Raw genomic sequence first — 19,636 nt, forward strand, 5'->3', positions numbered from 1 at the left:
GTTGTACTGAGCTATAGTTTGTTAAGCTGGAGAACTGCAAACTTGTCCAAGTTCAGCAGATTCTCGGTGAACCAATCTCGGTCCGCCACTGTTCAATAACCTGGCGTATCGATAACTTTTATGATTAACACCCATCACTCTGCACAACACGAAGTGCTCCTGAGTCAAATTTATAGTTCAATTTCAATGAGAGCCTGTGACTACTTCGTACCTTCCGATTTTTAGCGTGTTGTTCCCCGGAGAGTTTCCATACACCGCCAATGGAATTCAACTCGTCCACTTGCTCCAGGCGTGGACCCGTCCGACTGCAATTATATCGCAACCCGCCTTCTGAAACAATTGAACTCAGTGAATTGGAACAGTATGCGGTGGATCGTATACGAGTTTTAAAGTGTGTGGAGACCGCAAGACAGGACTTCAAGGTTAGCAGCAAGGAATACGAGGAGCGACTTACAGCTGAGATGATCAAACTAGGACCATTTGCAAAATCTCTGACCATTCCAACTGGATTTAGCAAGACTGCCAAAGAGGATATCCGACGGGATATCATATCACATTTTCTTCTCCAGGTAACGTCATTTCTACTTTTCACATTCAGATTCTCTTGAGAGTCAGTTCATGTCCGTGACATTGTTCCGTACAGTAAAAATTTTCACAAGACAAAGTTTATTCTTTGAGAAATCAAAGCTTATTGGTATATTGATTTCGAATCCGTAAGCGAATACTTTGGCATCAGCATAATCGTTGTCATTTCTGTTCCTCGCAGAGTCGGGAGCAATCAACACTGTTAGCTAGAACGGAAATTCTAATGAACCGGAAATCTGTTCATTCACGAGCCAATGCGTGGTTGGATTTCTTGAACTTAGTACTGGCTGGTTTAGGCTTAGCATCCGAACCATATTGGTTGAGGTGTTCTATAGTTCGGCTACGGGGAATTTCCTCCACAACCATTTTCATCCAAACAGTAGTGATATATCAGTTTCGAATCAGCGAGCGAAAATTCATGACTCTTCAATCATTATCTCGGCTTACTATTATCTCAGCCATCATGTTTCACTCAGGTAGCATGACAATTACTCACCGAAGGGTTTCAGCAGCCAAATAATTTTATTCAAATAACACCACTTCGCCTGATACTGAATTATTGTCCACATGTTTGAGGTGATCCTCCCCCAACCTATCGTGACATAATGGATGGAATGCTGAAAGGCTTCTTCCTCATTGTCGACCTGTCACCGGATTACAACATACAGTCTTTCGCATGGTCATGTGAAACCTGTGTCATTTATACCACTTTTAGCATAGGTTTTTTCGAAGCTTGCTAGTATTGTCCCCATTCCACTTAGTTTGGCAGCTCAGCTTGTTTTCACGAAAACAGCCGCTGCTTCTGACCAACTAATCCTCCGTTATGACTGCTCCACCCCGATTCATTCTTTCACAGGACGTCCAAGCTCCCTCTTTCGACCTTTCCCACTTTGAGTTTTATCTGTCTTCCAATCGCCGGTTTACAGACATTCACCATTGTGTATTTGTTTTTATCCAGTGTCGTTTTCTTGTTTTGAATTACTGTCCTTCATAGGTATTCCCCTGACTTAAGCGTTCCTCCTTTCCCGCAATTTCACGTTTTCATGTGATAAAAACAGTTCACACACCAGACTAACCGGTGTTCTTGTTCCTGGTCACCTTTATCCTCAAGTTGTGATCTCTCTGCATCATATCACTTAATATAGCCATTTAGTCAACCATATACAGATAACCAGACAAAGCCTTTCCCGTTACTTTGTGCCAGTCAGGCTCCCCAGTCTTTCGTTTTTAACTCAAAGTCGGTAGCAAACTTTCCGTACCGTTTTCTTAGCTGATCCCACCCCACAGGTAACTATGTTTATTTTAATCCCGTGAATACCTTTAAGAAATCCAAGTATCTTATCACTTCTAGTTGATAATGTAGTAATGCACATCGTATGGGCGTATTTTGAAGATCCGTAGCATTAAGCGGTTTCTCTCAATTCTTGAATATTCAAGGTTGCCTACTGCCGCAATGAGGATCTTCGCCGCTGGTTTATTCAACAGGAGGTGGAATTGTTTCGTTACCGATTTCTGCTTGAGCGCAATAGCTCCTCGTCCGGTCCAGATGTTATATCCCATTTCTTGTCAGAGAATCAGTTGCGCTTTTCCCACTTGTCAGACAGAGAACGCGCTCGTATTCAGCAGCAGTTGGCTGCAGGAACCGCAGCTCCGGGTGTTGATTTTTCAACGACTTCTTTCTACAAGGTATGCCTTTGTTTACCTCTGGTTTTTGTATTGTGAACTTCCCTTTTATCGTTCACTGAAGTTTTGGCATCATAAATTCGCTTCTAACACAGGTATGGAAGCTCGAGTCCAGAGAATGTGTTATGTGGTCAGTAAAGTACATCCGGATCATTCATATACTGTTATCACTTACGTATGCCGATAAGAGTGTATGGCTTTGATCACCTCTGTGGGCTCCGAAGACAGAAACATTCCGAATGAGATCATGTCTGTAGTCATTGGGCTAATTCCTATTTTCAGAGTTCATCCCAATGGCTGGCCGTTCTTGTTCGTCCCAGCCTGAGGGGGGCGAGTAAGCCCAAGTGGTTAGAGCGCGAATTTACTGACCGGAAGGTTCGTGGTTCGAACCAGACCTCTGCTCTCGACTTCCCCTGTCTGGGCTTGGGCTACCTGGCAGTATCCCAGACCTCGTGTCTACTTCGTGTGGCACGACAGCTAGGCACAGGACCCACCTCTTTCACCGGGCACAATATTCGAGATATCATAGTATATTTCTCTGACAACACACTACTTATATGAAGAACATCATAAAACATAGATTAAGTTGAGTCCCTCGTTAATACCAATGTAACTGGCAAATGAGTGTACCTCGCCAATTGTGTACAATTTGGTGTTCAAGTACAAACTTGGGAACTCGGGGACTATGTCTGTCTTATAAAGTCTGATAATAGTGAAACTGGTATTGGGTTGTGAGCGCGTTTTAAGCAACCCTATGGGCGCTTATATCAGAAGAATATACTCCAATATCTCGGGTACTCTACCAAATGAAACATGAGGCAGGCTTTATGCAGCGTATTCAGTTGAGTCTCTCGTTAGCACCAATGTGATTGACAGATATCATCATCATCATCATCGACAGCATGACATCAGCGCTCAACACCGATGCTTCACTGCCGTAATTGGCAGATAAATGAATTTTGATATGGCATTACTTAACTTACAAGCTTCTCTAATCTGCATGACATCTCAACACCGATGCTTCACTGCCGTAATTGGCAGATAAATGAATTTTGATATGGCATTACTTAACTTACAAGCTTCTCTAATCTATCAAGGAATCATAGGTCATACTACCGCAAGTGGTCAGGCTTATGTAATTGAATTGTCTCCCCCGAATGGCCGGCTCCCATGATCCATTCTGGTTCCTTTTGTTCTTGCAGTTATGCCTGTATTCGGTTATTCCTTGTTATCCCTACATGTCGCTAAAAAACGACTACCTTCTGGGTTAGTGACAATGGCATGCGTTCTTGGTGAACCTTATATGCATCTAGTCATTTCTAAATGAAGCTACGGAAACTATCGACCTTCGCAAGCATTGTACTGTCCCAGAAATATTGAATAATTGTGTACAGTATATCATCAAAAACAAGACGAGGTCAGTATCTAACATCTCAGCTCTCCATTTAAGATGCTGTATCAAGAAACAGCGGAAGTTTCTATTGTTGCTTTGGAGTACTACTACTATTTAGAGACTCGATTGTGTGCAGTTGAAAGTTTTAACCAGTTATGCCACAGCTGAATAAACCAGTCAGTTACACTGATTCGCTTGACCGCACTAGTTAGACTTTGTCCCTTCACGCCAGCCAATTTAACAGTGGCTGGATAGTTCATGTAACAATCCAGCTGGGTTGCTGGATGTCTTTAGAAGAAAAGACATGCACAGTCGAACTACAGTCAGTGTTGAGGCACAACACTAGATGGTAAGGTGTGGCCTCATTGGTGTTTCTGTGAGAACCGATTGATTAATGGAAAAATTTTACTTGGTACACCCTGAGTTTCATATGATGGGGTTGGATAAGTTCGGGAAAATATTGGTTCGAGTGTTCTTACCTTAAGATACACTCTGTAGTCTACTTCAGTATACGATTTTTCAGCTTCCCGCAGTAGATGTTGCAAATTTTATATGCGTCAAAACTCAGATCGATGTCTCAGCTACGTCAACACATTAAATTAGCCCTTAGCCGACTGTTCCTCCGCAGTGTTTGCTTTACGTCTTGTGCCCTACCTCCGCGAATTCGAATTCTAGTACTCGCGAGTGTTATATGCAGAACTGTGGTCGTAATCAAGGACTTTTGTACAGAAAGCTCTCATGTATGTATTTTACACAGGTATACTTCACAGAAGTACCCGAACTGGTTCGAAGCAGACGGATCTACATCCGAGCTGGGTTCGCCTACGTCCCTGACTCTGACCTGGCCACCCTGGTCGTGTCACATTTCCGGACTGCGCTGTCTTGTAGTCTGGCTCGTCTTGGTTTCACTCTAGGTTCGCGCCTGGCATCTGAAGAATATCGCGTTCTCCCACTGCTTTCCTCCTTGTCCAGCCGTTATTTTGGCGAAGATTATGCAAACAAAGCACCGGCAATGGGCCTCATCAAAGCTGACCAAGTTGATGTATTAGCTAAACAGCATGGTGTTTTTCCGCCTTGCATGGCTCAGCTGCATGAAGCGCTCAAGGCAAATCACCATCTTCGGCACTTCGGTCGTATGCAATATGGTTTGTTCCTCAAGGTATATCACCCGTTATTACCACAATTATGACAATAAAATAAAGATGTGGGGTGATTCATGATGCAAGTCCTGATCTCGGCAGGAAGCAATACCAGCCAAAATACATTCACTACAAGGTTAATTCAAAAATTGGCATTTCGGGCGAATTGTTTCGCTTTTTACACCTCAAAGCGTGCACAGATATTAAAGGGTAAATTATTGGCAACAAGGTTCGTAATTTGAGTCCATCTGTCGTGTGTATGTCTGAGCAAGCCAACAGTATTCCTTACTCACGACGGACTACATAGCCAGAATACACTGAAAGGGTACTAAACCCAAATGTTCTTGTCTTTACTCGAACTAATGGCAAGTTGAAGCGCAAAACCACTTCTTTTAATAAAGGTAAACTGGAATTTGTCATCGAAACCTCTACTTTTGCCTACGTCTACTTACGTCTACTTTTTCAACCTAGGACTGCATACATATTGTTTGAAGATCACCTGTCATTTAGGGGATAAAAAAGACAAATACAAGTGTTCAACTCGCTTTCACCCATTCTTAGCGTCAAGGATTATTCGCACTCTCTGGGAATTATCTGATAAGCTATTCAGACAGACAATTGATAGCCCGCTATAGTCTCATTGTACATGATTTGATGACCAACTCTAGGAACCTGCTGTAGATTCTCGTGAGCATAGCGGACAAGCAAAAGTATTTATACACCGTACCTCATTAAGTGATCTGACTTCACAAAACGCGCACTGTTGTGTATTTACAATCTGTCAATACCCCTCATATATCGCTTCCCGAGAATTCCTGTCCGCGAAATACAGTTTAGTAACCATTTTAGACGTCCGTTGACTTGTTCAGTCACTTTGACTACTCGTGAATGGTCACATTGTTCATCCCAACTGCAACTAATTTCCTCTCCCACCTAGGGTATCGGATTGCCATTGGAGGAATCCTTGAAGTTCTGGCGAAACGCATTTGCACCCAAATACGATAGTGATCAGTTTTCAAAGTCCTACGCCTACAACATCCGTCACAACTACGGGAAGGAGGGAAAGCGCGCTGATTACACACCTTATTCTTGCGTAAAGGTGATATGCGTTGTCCTTGTGCTATTCATTTGTTCTTGTATTCCTTAAAAATTACGTTCTATTTCCGGTTCAGACGGCCATACTTAATTCACCTACGCGGCTTACGCCATTTGGTAGACAGGTGGCAATGGAGATGACCTAAAACGCAGACTTTGAATCTTCGTATAGTTTTCAACCGTTTTGAAAATATGTCAGTGCGGTTATTCTCTTTTCCGGATATCTAGCCAGCTGTCGGTTTTTAAAGAATTCGTTTTCGGTCGGATAAACGAAATTCCTGAAAAACTTTTTTGGATGTTTTCTGGTTCTTGGATCAACTTACCAATGACATGTGTCAACACTTCTCGGCTATTTTTCCGTGGAATTTGAATCCATCTCGACTGCTCGTGGCCTTGTACTAATGACTGCCTACTAAACATTACCGCAGCCTTATTGCTCATAATTTGCTTCATTGAGAATAAGAATAGACATTACGTTCCAGCGGAGATTAGTGAAGGGGAGGGGAAACAGTACTTCGAAAACGTAACCAAGTTGACATGGTCGGCTCCGAATGAAGTCTGCATCGGGATCATTTCAGATCCACAATGATTCAACCTTGGCCTCATCTGAAATGTCACATCCAGCGACGTACGGAGTAATCGTCGTATAATACCAGCTTCCTCCTTTTCAGACACAAGAAGGCTGAGAAACTTACGAGATTTGGTGCTGAACAAACTTTTTTTCAGAACCTCAGTTAATTCTGTCGGGACGACACTAATATGAAACGGGTCGGTACTATTGGAGTTTGTATTGTGTTGAACTTAGGTCATGGGATTTTTCCATTCCGGAATTTTCATATTATGAATATCCATATGGTTTTACACAGCGGTTCACATACCGTTTCACCCCGCGCATTCTCCAGTTTATTGCAAGTGGTTGTCTGACATACTCGAAGGCCTTACTGGTATCTAGAAAACAAATAGAGGTACAGCTGTGCAACTATGGTCTATATGGACTGTATAGTAAATCCTTCCATTTTGCAGGTGTCAGATAACAGGAAATGTGCAAAGCACTCCATGTCACCAAGTCCCTAAATACATCACTTGTATTGTGTCCATAAATGTGCTCAACAATATTTTCTTTTGAAAAGTATTAGTTATTGTGAAAGAGGAGATCATGGTGATCTGCACCCAATAAATACTTAACTGCTCGAAAATTCTTTTTTCCGTGGTGGAGTGTTGTCGGCGTGATGAATAATCTGACAGAGCTTTGGTCAGTTGGCCTTTCCTCGCTTCTGAGGATGGGTGCGAATTTATCTGAACATATTAACCACAATACTCCTATTTTTACACTCATACTAGACCACTGGGTTTTTCATTCAGACTATAATTTAGTTAACCTATCAGCTGGTACGAATGGAGTTAGTCGAACTAAGAAGCAAAAGGTATGGCAGCGAAGGCCATTGTGCCACCAATATATGACTCGTGCCCGGTCGAATTTACGGCTCCACAGGTTTTTGGTAACAGCCGCGTCGTGTTTTTGAGGATGATGACTGCGTTATTCCCTACTGTCTGCAATCCGCTAGTAACATTTTGCTCTACATCTGTACAATTCAGAACAAATGTCGAATAAGACCTAACTATCTTATATACTTCGGAACGTAATTGCTGCAAAAACACAGTTGAGCGAAATATCGATAGAATAAAACGGCAGGCTTATTTGCACCTAACATAACGAGAATGAATTCAACACCACGGAGAATAGTGCCACCAGATGGTACAGCCAATAGTAAAATGCTAAGCGACGGAGACCTGCCTCAGAAATCATCGGTCGGATGAAGAAGCTGAGAAAGTGAAATCCGCCCTGTCAAGGACCACTGATCTAGAGCGCACACAATTCTTACTTTACAGCTTGTTATGCCAAAGCCAGCCATAAGTCCAATTCTGTTTCCACATTACGCCTTATGTGGTTAAACTAGTTCGGTACGGCGCCCAGGCGTTAGCGTTAAACACGGACGTTATATTGTTTTTGATGACGATTATTCTAGTGCAGTGTCATCAAGAGGTACACTCGCATTTCGCTGTTATTAAGGGCAGTGCGTATGTTGAGCCGATGTATCCACCCCGTTCATCTGATATCTGAGAAGACTATGGTACCACAATGGATATTGCATGCACCTGATTTTGCACATCCGAACATCGCATGTTGGAACTTTGGGCCATGCAATTGGTTGGTTCCACGCTTCGAACGACGATCTTGCAATTGTCGAAGAACACGCGCTTTTTATTGGCAGAATCCTCCTAAATCTTTATCTTGTCTTGTTCTTGAAGCAAATAGAAACCGAAAAGAGCAGCATTGTGCCGCCGTCTTGTTTTTTTTTGGAAGTCGTCAGCAATGTGCATCTCACGGCGATTTGAACCCACGACTTTCCAAGCAAGAATTGGACATTAACTTCCAACTATTGGTGGCCGTACATAGTGCCCAATAGTATCATATCAATATCAATATGATCAGTCGTACCATGGACTGAACCCCAATGTTATTCTTCCTAACTGGCACTTAAACACCGTTGCCCACCATGTCTAAATGGTGTAATTTCCTACTCCCCCCAGAAGCTTGAATTTTTATGTCATCGATATTCGAGAGGTGCAACCGTCAGGAAGAGACTGGAACTTACCGTATTGTGACGGGTGTGTCTCCCTGACCCATTGAGCTATGATTAGTAGTGTCCGTGCGACACTCAGTCTCTCGCATCAGGTTGGTCAATGGTCAGAGGTCTGACCAACACAACCTGCTAGTCCTCCAGGTTGCGTGTTAGAACATGTATGGCGACTGGTTCTGTGAAAGTTGAAATGCACTTGCATCTCCGGCCAAATAGCGCCACCCTACCGTCAGGCTTTTGAGACAGAAGCTTTGGGTGGGAACCCTAATCGTCCTACCTAGGTCTGGGCGCCCTGGCAGTATCCTCGTCCGCGTACAACCATGATGCAACTAACAATACTCTCATGCTATATCGGACGTCGCGCAGTATCATCAACCGGGCTGCCTTACCTGCTGCTCACAACAGCGCGGGTAAGCGAAAACAGGCCACTGCTGACGCCTCTCTTCTTAGACTTCCACATTTTCCCTCTTCTAGCCTACAACAACCCGGTAAGCGAAAACAGGCCACTGCTGACGCCTCTCTTCTTAGACTTCCACATTTTCCCTCTTCTAGCCTACCCTACCCTCCCGCAGGTCTCACATTGTTCACCGTGCATCGCACTCAGCTACAGCTTCTGTACGTCCGACTCCAGTGACAATTCAAAACACTCGAGGCCTGTTTTCAACCCCCCAAAGCCTGTCTACTTAGCCGCTTTTGATGTTCGCACACCGAAACAATCAGGACGGCAGCTGGCTCTTGCTCGCACGCCGGATCCCCCTTTCGTTGATGTATGCCATCTGTCAGAAACAAGGATACAGGACGAATGAACTGTGATTGAATTGACTGCCCCCTAGCACCCTTCCTGCTTCTCGCTGCGCACCTCTGGTGATACAGATGCCGCTGCATCTGGATATGCTGCGCTTCATGGTATATCAGCGATCGAGCGGAAGCGTCCCTACTTGGCCGAATACCCGTTGATAGTCGCCTCTGCGTGGTTCGTTTGGCGATGTCTGTGATAGAATGTCAAAAGTGAGGTTTATCACAACCTGTTTATTGCGTTCACTTACGTCCCAACTGACTGTAGCTCCAAATACGCCAAAGACAGTTTCTATGACGCTCTAGGTGTTCTTTTACAACAGACTAAAAGCTCAGATATCGTTTTCGTTGGTAATGACATGAGCACTGCTGAGGCCCGATTGGGTGATCATCTTGGATTGGACACGAGAGGCAATCACAACGCAGTTCGCCTGCTTCAGATATCTGTCGATCACAAACTCATCGTTTGCAGTACCAAAGCGGAAATCGCTTGACAACGTGGTGCCTATCGACGAACCAGTCTCGAATCCAGATAGACCACATCACCGTCAGTTACCGATGGCGAGGGTCGATCGCTGCCTATCGCTTCCTCTAGAACACCAGCGTTGACTCCGACCATGCACTTATGCGCTGCTGCATTTAATTGGGCTTTTCAGGTCTATGCAAAAAGTGCACACCTCGCTTAGTTAATGATAAGCTGTTGGAACCAGACAGAAGAACGAACCTATCAGAGCCAGTTCCCCGAACGCCTGCCGGACGGTCCGATGTCGGATATAAACGGCCACTGCAAAAAGATACTCAGAGCCGCAACTTCTGTTTGCGGTGCAACCCAGCCAACCTCATCTGAGAATTAGATCTCTGACAGGACCGTGTCTTTGCTGCAGGATATGCGGCAGATTCCCTCCCTGGCGACCTTCCACCTGCTCTCTTCAGGGATGGCGGTGCGCTTCTCAGCCAGTGTCTGTCTAGCTTGTTTGGGTCTATCTGACAGAGAGAGACCATCCCAGCCAACTGGTGGGAATCGATAATGGTGCCCATTTTTATAAAGGGTACTCACAGTGAATATGATGACCACATAGGTGATAGTTCAACTTCTGTTGTGACGAGCATTCTGGCGTCACTGAATCTTCATGGTCTTACGGTGGCGCGCGAAACCTTGGCTCATGAGCATCAAGCGAGATTTTGACCGGGTAGAGGCTGTGTTGACCCTATCTTCATATTGTCAGGTGTTAGAGTAGTGCCAATTGTACAAACGACCCCCAATCTTGCTGTTCCTTGACTTCAAGGGTGCGTTCGATCCTTTCGATCGGTCACTGCTGTTAACTGCATTTGCTAAACAGGGTATGCCCAAGAAGTTTGTGAGCATACTCCGATTCCCATATTCACGTACCTCTGGGCGTGTGGAAGTGTATGGTAAGCTCTCCAAAAGCCTTCCTGCAAAAAATTGATGTCCGACAAAAATGTTCTATCTCTCCATCCTTGTTTAACTTCATCATTGATGAAATAATGTGGCGAACCCGGGAAGATCTTCAAAACCCCAGTGTTCAACTTTTTACTGGTGGGAGCCTTGTCGACCTGGAGCACGCAAAAGATATCGCCCTCATCGTTGAATACCAGGGTGAATCACAAGCCCTGTTGAATAGACTGACCACCGTCATATAATTCGGCATGTGCCTAGCACCTTCAAAGTCCAAAGTCATGCTTCAGAATTTGCAGTTTCTGAGCATACCCCCAACAATTCAAGAAGAATCACGAGTTTGGGGAGGATTTTACATATCTCGGTATTTGTATTAGCTCTGACGAAAGTATGTTTGATGAAGTCTGCAAGCATCTCAAAGGCTGGAATCACGTTATCTAATTTGCGTTACTTGTGACGTCAAAAAAAATCACTGGGTCTTAAGGGTCGCGTGTACCAGACCACAGTAATGGGCTGCGTTGTACAATGGTTTGCGATCATAGCCTCTGCCGTCAGATGATGTGAGGCGTCTTCTGGTTTTCGACCTTCGATGCCCCAGAAGCGTTCCTGGTTTTGACTGTTTCACTACTTGTAAGTCAAAAGGGCATACGAAATTATAGTAAGCGATGAATGATTGAGATCACTGTTCATTGGTTGAATGGACTTTTGTTGGTCGTGGGTAGGCGTGTCCAAGCAGACTTGTCTTCTTTCCGGCTAGTTGTGTGCAGCCTTAAGCAGCACACTCTTCCTGGGTACCAATTCATTTTCAGCTACAAAATCAACATCTCCAAGAACGTGTCCGACATAAAAATCTTGATCCTGATCCTTTCATATTCAAACCTTCCATGTTTCTAACATTTCTATTTGCATTTGTTCGGGTTTCGCTTTCAGATCATCTCTTCAAGTGGACCCGGACCTGGCGAATCTCACGGTTGTCCGTTTCGTCACATGGAGCCAGACCTTTTACGGCACCGTTTGTCTTCTGGAGGCCGTATCCCTTCTGATGCAGTTGACATTATTATGCAGCGAGCCAAAGAACGATTATATCATCTGAGTTGTCGTGAGTACTTCCGCGCTATGCATAAATTGAATGCCGACGCCATATCCGGTCTCGTAATCAGTCACCCCAACCAGTATTTTGATGAAAGTCTGAAAGTTCTCGAGGGTGATTTAGAAATGTCAATGGGTGGAACTGAGAAGGTGCGCGTCACCAAAGTTAAGTTGCAGGATACTACTCATGGTGGTGATAAGTCTATCATTAGACCAAACGTACTCGGTGACGGAATGGAGGAAGATATACCGATGGAAGAGTTGACGACAACAATTGAAGATTTTTGATTTGGCCAGATTTGTCAGATTTTTCTCAAAACTATTTTATATCCTTGTAAACTGAATGTACCCCTCTCTCTCTCAGGCAAATCACTCGGTTAAGTTTGTTTCGCATCAACCTTTGTGTCATTCAGACTTCGGCCAAACAACTTTGGAACTCAGTTGAACTGTCCTCCTGTCAATAAAAAGCTCCCATGCACTTTTAGGCTGTATGCCCCATCTCCATTGCATCTGTTCGTTACTCTGCGAAGGTTAGAAATACTAGTTAAAACTTGGAAACTCGCATGCGGGATAAAGCATCACCTTCTCGTCTGTCATGTTGACCATTATTGTATCAAATAGTGGGGAAATGATCGTATTACTAGGGATGCTAAGTTCTCTGTAACGCTTAATGGTTTCCACAAACAACAATTTATGTTCCCGTCATCCAGCTTCTATTTTGTACAATTTAACAACTACACAAACACTGACCTAGGACACTCACGGAGTCTTTGGTAAATAAGCAGCGAATACAACTTGTCACCTTGCCCAATGCAGCACGAATTTATAGAATATAAATGTCAACCCAGGCAAACACGGGTAATTATTCGAAAAACTGAAGGGTCCATGGCTCGTTGAGTCAAGTCAGTTACGTTCCAATCAGTCTAGGTGCGAGAAACAGAATGGCTTGTAGACCAAAAGTTACACGGCTTCTTTTGAGCCCGGTTGGAGCCAAATATCTTGAATTTCGACAGCCTCTGCAATCCGTAACTGTCAGAATCGCATCGTCATATTAAGTCGTTGCCTCCAGCACGTGGTTCTCATCCCCTAATTATCTTTATCCTCGGTGAACGAAGCTATAGTAGCTGAGTCTACTGCACTTCGTGGCACGGTTTGTGAGCTGAAAACTGAATGGTGTCGTTCATGACCGGTCGGGATGAACCTATTATATGACTTCAATGACGTTCTTCTGCGATCTGAATAAGTTCGGCCTGGATGTGAACTGACTGCATTTGAGTCAAACCTGTCTCAAGCATCATACAGGGAAACTGAACAGGGTTTGCCTATCACGTTTTACTAACATCTTATCACACGATCACCATATGGTGCTCGACACGAGCATGCGAACTGGTACACAAAAGCTTGTGATAAAGATCAGCAAGTTTAGTGGTAGTGGAACCGATGCTCAAGCAGAGATTAGCGAGTCTAAATATCACATCCTTACTACTCTGCCGTCTTCTGGTAGTTAGCTCTTCAATATAGTCTGCATTGAATGGGAGGTTCATATAGGTACGCGTTTTCCCTGCCATTTGCACTATGTCCAGCACTAATATCAGAATGCATTTAAAAGATACCTTGTTCTGATTGAATCTGTCTCATGTTATGTGTCTCCCATTCTCTGGACGTCCGTGGGAGGATCTTTTGCTGGTGTGAGAATAATAAGCTACCACTTACCCCACCAGTTAACATTAGGTGACAAACCGAGAATCACACCTGAGCTGTCTGTATTTTGTAGTAGAAGGTAATGGTCCGTTTGCACTCGTAATGACTATCAAAGCGGATCGGCAATCCACCCCTTTTGTGAATAACGCTCCGCGAACTTTGTATCCAAACTACGGCCGACTGCTTGTACTGCTGGTGTTTGCCAAACAACCTCTTTTACCATAAGTTCGTGTGAAACGCATCGTTGATCACCGTTTGCATATCCAATGAGCCAGCTCCGCATTATTTTGCATCCTGCTCCGCGCTGCATTTGAAGTGGTAGTCGCTAATTGTACCAGTCCAAAGAGGCTCTGGTTTTATGCTGACCAGGAATTCAGTATTCAGACATAAAAACGAATAACCATTCGGAACTAAGGTGTCTTCGGTCGGTTACTTCGGAAAGACATCTTAGCGCAAACTTCCGAAGTCAACTTTGAGGACTGGGATGTCATTATTGTGGAGTTTATCAGTTTGCTATGCTATTGTGAGGATATTATGGATTTCAGAGTATTCCTTCATGGAAACATAATATTCCAATGCGGCCCATACCTTATCAGAGGATACGATTTTGCGGCATTAGCCTTAAGCATGGCAAGACAAGCTGGGACCGACCGAGAAAGCTGAATGTCACTAAGCCCCAGTCCTGCTTCGAACATATGCAGCTGAAGCGGTGAAGTTTTTGAGGACGGCAAATGTGGATCATTCCTATAAGGGTGTGATGGTGAACGAAACCATTTATACTGCTGAAGGATATGGTCCAAACCTGTTAGGACGTGACCGGCTGCAACAATTACGCATACTTGTGTTGAACCGGGTTGCAACCATCCTGAGGTTCAATCTCTTATCCGCAATTTTAAGGAAGTATTTCCAGAACCAAATACTAGCGACCTTTCCGGGGGGGAGTTGAATATATGCGTTCTACCTTACTTGATTCACCCAAAGGTCGAAAGAGAACATAACCGTTTGCAATGTGAAGGAATAATTCAAAGAACGGAGTTCTCGGAGTGGTCTACACTAAGTGTACCAATACTGAGAACGAACAGCACAACTAGAGTCTGCGGCGCCTATAAGACTACGGCCAATATCACTACGCATGCAGAACAATACCCATTACCTAAAATCGAAGATGTTTACGCGCAAATCGATAAGAGCATATATTTTTCAAAACTAGATTTAGCTCATACGAGCAATTAGCATTAAACACGGAAGCGAAATTCGTCACAACCATCAGTACTCATAGATGATTTGTGATGAACACGATTGATACTACATCCATTGCTCTATTCGTCATTCTCTTGTTTTAATATCCCATATGCTGTGCATATACGCCGATCCGAATATATGCGTGCTACTTGTTACGCTGCACTGAGTTCTGGATTTCTAGTTCGTCTGGTTATACTGATATACGTGCGGAATTTAGCTCTCACATTTTGGCGTCACGCTTGGAACAATTCATCATGCCTGCCGAACTGTAACCATTAGATGTTAATTCAATTACGCGAGACGCAGAGGATTATTTGGAACGGTTCGACATATGGTGTCTTACAAAATCTGATATGGATGATAAGAAACTCACGGCATATCTTCTACATTTTGTTGGCAAAGAGGCGTATACATTGATCAAGAATTTAATATATCCTGAATCTCCAATCGATATTTCCTACAATGCATTGAAGAAAACAGTTCTTCAACACTTCAAACCGATTAACTTCGAAACAGCCGAAAGAGCCAGGTTGAACATACTGACCCGCTCCCATTCTCAGTCGGTTCGTAATTTTGTATTATAGCTGCAGACACAGGCAACCAAATGTGACTACGGTGCCCAACAGGAAGACCAACTGTGTGATAGGCTCATTGCTGGCATTCAACTGCCTGAATTACAGCAGAAGCTGCTGCTCTATCCGGATCAGAAATTTCAAACTATTCGGAAAATGTGTGAGCAGTATGAAGATGTGAAGCATGTAACGAAGACTGATGAAGCAGTGTTGTTAAATTATTCTCAAAGAAATAATTCAAGGATGCACACGAACAACAAATTCAAACCTCAAACAAATACTCGTGCCCAAAATCCATCAATACTCCGCTTCACAAATCGTAACTCTAATTCGATGGTTCAAAAATCTGGGAAATGTGAATCTTGTGGACGAAACCATCCCAGGTATTCATGCCCTCAGACGAACGAAGTGTTTTATATGCGGTAAAACGGGACATATTCAACTTGTCTGCAAGTCCAAAAAGTGTGCCACTTAACTTCTGATCCAAACACGGACGTGAAAGCATTGTCGAAAGACAACTCTACCCTTTTTCTATCTATTTTGTCCCCAACTTCGTTACGTGTTTTTAGAACTTTGATATCAGCTTCTGGTCAAAAGCATGACTTCATTGTTGACACTAGTAGTGTTGAGTTCATTATTCCACACTCACGTCTAACTTTATTCTACTCCAGTGTCGTGATAGTGCCTACAAATGTTAACATTCGCGGTATCACTGGACATTCTGTACCTCTAGTTGGTAGTTCCACGATCCCTGTGAGATTGCCCCCAGGTACCTCTATCGATCGTAATATTTTAGTTTCAACCTCGGGACTATCAATTATCGTACTCAAAGTTCTGCGCTCACTGCGAACTAGTATCACTTCACTGACTTCTGTGAATGGGATTTAACTCAAACAACTAATCCTTAAATGTTCTGAGGCTACAAGTGACATGCAAATACCCAAGGTGAGACTCGAAGTTACAGGAGATCCTACATTTCTTAAGAGACGAATTATTCCATTTGGCTTACGCGGGCCTGTTTGTTATGCATTAAATTCAATGTGTGCGAAAGGAATACTGACTCCTGTCGAATCATCGAATTGGGCGACCCCGATAGCTACCACGCCAAAGGCCGATGGCATTACTCCGAGGATTTGTAGAGACTACTGGCTAACGCTAAATACGTGGTTACTACAAGCACTACTACATGCACGATGGAAGAGCCCGAAGATGTGCTGTATCGTTTACCAGGTTCATGGGTGTTTTCAAAAATCGATCTAAGAGATGCCTCTCTTCAAATACCACCGTGGTGAACACACCTTTTGGGTTATTCCGACACAACTTCCTTCCCTTTGACCTGAATGTTTCACCAGCTGTACTTCAGCAAGTTATGAGTACTATTGCAAAAGGTTGGGAGAGTGTTGAGACTTACCAAGATGACGTCATAGTGCACGCTGCTGATAAAGCTACTCATGACATGCGTCTGTTGTCTTCACTAAAGCGATTTTCTGAGTTCAATGTAGCTATTCACCTTGATAAATGCACTTTCGGTGTTCCATCATTTTCATGCCTTGGCAGCATTATGGATGGCTGCGGTTTTAAACTCGATACAAACCGTCTATCTCCTTTAGTAAATGTGTCATCACCAACCAATCTACAAGAACTGCGTTCAGTTCTAGGAGCTCTTCGGTATTACTCCCGTCTCATTCCTAATTTCGCCAAACATACAAGTTACCTGTTTGATGCCATATCTGCCACTCAGTTTTCTTGGTCTTCCAACCATGAAAAGACGTTGCGTGTACTGCTTGGTTATCTTCAAACTTCAGCTATTTTGAAGTCATTTTCCACCAAACATCATTCAACCATCATTACTGATGCTTCTCCCACTGGAATAGGAGCAATCCTTGAACAGTGTGGTAGACCAGTGATCTGCATTTCCCGTCGACTTTCAAAAGCCGAACGTGAATACTCTCAAGCTCAACGAGAAGCACTTGCGGCATACTGGGCTGTCAAACGGCTCCATAAGTATCCTTTTGGATCAAACATTATCATCGCTACTGATCAAGAGGCTTTAAAGTTCTTGTATCACCCAACAAAATGTCTAGCGAAGTCACCTGCCGCTATGGTCCAACGGTGGGTGATTGCTCTGAGTTCGTACACCTACACGATTGTTCATCGTAGTGCAAAAATGATTCCCCATGCCGATTTATTGTCAAGAATGTCATCATGTGACTCTGATTCGAACAATTCAGATTGTTTGTTTATCCAACTATTAGCAATCGAGCGGGATGCGCTTGTTGCTGATAGTAAAAGATATTTTGCTCTCATTTCTCCTGCACTGCGACGTGGCTGGACGCAACAGGAACGACGCCGATTTCCCGCTTTTTACTGTCGCCATGAAAGCTTGTCCATTACTCCGGGTGGTTTGCTGTCTTTCCACCGACTCAGCGAGGGGCTGTTCTGGCAGGTCTGCACTCTGATCATCTGGGTGTTGATAAAATGAAATCCATTGCACGCTTGTCATGTTGGTGGCCAGAACCGGATGCTGACATCAAGCATACTGCGAAGAATTGTGTTAAGTGTGCACCTAAGCTTCATAACAAGTCTTCACAGTGGTTTCCGTGGGCAGTTACTTGTGAAGCATTTCAACGAGTTCATGCCGACTACTATGGTCCTTTTCTTGGTAAATACTATGCTTTAAGTGTTATTGACGCATATTCACGTTGGCCTGAAGTCTTTCGAACTGCGTCTCCAACTGCCGAATTCACACATCAAGTGTAAGATCGGGACGGTTATGGATCTCACAGGACGATTGCGACTATTGGATTATACGCAGTTCGTAGCCAGTAGTCAATAGGAGCAGACGGACGTGGGGCAGCAGATGATATATTGAGGAATGACAGGAACTGGTTCTACAGACAAACGGATTAGTAAGCATCATGAATTAAGAAAACGTACAATCAACAATGACGCAATCAGCAGGGGCGGGAAGTAGTCACTGACACAGCACGGATTTCTATAGGGGCAACAGCAAGTAAGTACCAAACGATGTACAGACATACATGTAGGGCAGTATGACAGTGCGAATTGGCTGTAACGGCGCAGGAGTCAGTAGGTTCGGGATGTGAGGGACTGTCCTTCGGTCGGCGTCGACGCAGCCGTTCGTGTCGCGTGACAGGTCAGATTGCGCGGTTTCGTCCGTTTGAAACAAAGCTCAGCAAGGGTTATCTGGCAGGCGGGATACATGGGTAATACAAGATAATCAGCGCCATAGGCGTCAGGCTGGTGGGGTCGGTGACGCGTTCGCCTGCCGTCCGGAGGATCCGGGTTCGATACCCGGTCAGCTTGCATTTCCGTCGGAGTGGGCGCTCAAAAAATAGGTGCAATCGAGGCGAACTTGCAGGCAATGACAGACGGGCAACAAATATTGATATCACTTACTGAGGGATGAGCAGACCTTAATTAGGAAGGAAACGGGGGGGGGGAAACGAGCAGCAAGAAAACGAAACGGTGCCATAATAAACAGGTGTTAGTAATGTTGCTCGTGAGTAGTCAGAAAACAAGGAAAGTTACCCTTGTTCACCGTTGACTCTCAGGAGGATTCAACCCGAAGCATTTAGGAAATTATTCTTCGATAGAACTGTTCGAGCTGTTTTGGTCACCGACAGCGGCACACACTTCACTGCTAAATTCCTCGAGGAATGGTTAAAATGTTTTGGATGTGGACATCTTTTTGCCGCTCCACGACATACGCAGTCGAATGGGCTTGCTGGGAATTTTTTCCGAGCACTGAAATCTGTCATTATTTCTTTCTCTCCTACTACCTTTTTGGGTTTGGACTGTGGGATTGATAATTTTCTAATGCAATACAAGAATGCCGTTCATTCTTTTGATGGGAGGCGTCCCGAGTTTCTATCTAAATCTCGTTCGTTGCGTACATTTCTTGACTGTGACAAAACGACTGATGCTACATTTTTCAAGGATAGTGGTTTACAAACTGCTGCAGGAAGAATACTTTCGTCAAAAGGCAAACGGATGGTCACAATTCTCGATTTGGATGACCTCTCCTTTCATCAGAGACACATTGATCAGGTCAAGTTCAGTACCAGATGTCAGTCTGTTAACGGCACTCTTGCTGTTTCAAATACTGATGAGTCCTTTTAAGATAATATTATGGTATCCGAGCAAAACGTTTTATCTGAAGAACGCACTACCTGTGAGGAGTCTGAAGTTCCCATTCCGAGAACATCCGAAAGATTGCGATCAAGACCACCACTGGACTATAAACATCCACACGCTAATTC

The 19,636-nt window shown here is 44.0% G+C and overlaps 1 protein-coding gene across 1 annotated transcript in view; it reads left to right on the top strand.

Annotated features, from left to right (window-relative positions):
* T265_11534 (hypothetical protein) overlaps positions 1 to 17,835 on the top strand; it is a gene marked incomplete at both ends in the record, with an annotated part of 39,525 nt that extends 21,690 nt beyond the window's left edge. The window contains 7 exons of the mRNA XM_009178213.1: positions 226 to 569; positions 2,023 to 2,271; positions 4,419 to 4,820; positions 5,738 to 5,899; positions 11,680 to 11,988; positions 15,372 to 15,736; positions 16,911 to 17,835. Coding sequence (XP_009176477.1) covers positions 226 to 569; positions 2,023 to 2,271; positions 4,419 to 4,820; positions 5,738 to 5,899; positions 11,680 to 11,988; positions 15,372 to 15,736; positions 16,911 to 17,835 — 2,756 coding nt within the window. The remainder of the gene's footprint in view (positions 1 to 225; positions 570 to 2,022; positions 2,272 to 4,418; positions 4,821 to 5,737; positions 5,900 to 11,679; positions 11,989 to 15,371; positions 15,737 to 16,910) is intronic.
* Positions 17,836 to 19,636: the final 1,801 nt, after the last annotated feature.

The sequence above is a fragment of the Opisthorchis viverrini genome, assembly GCF_000715545.1.
Source record: "Opisthorchis viverrini unplaced genomic scaffold opera_v5_521, whole genome shotgun sequence".
NCBI classification, from domain to species: Eukaryota; Metazoa; Platyhelminthes; class Trematoda; order Opisthorchiida; family Opisthorchiidae; genus Opisthorchis; species Opisthorchis viverrini.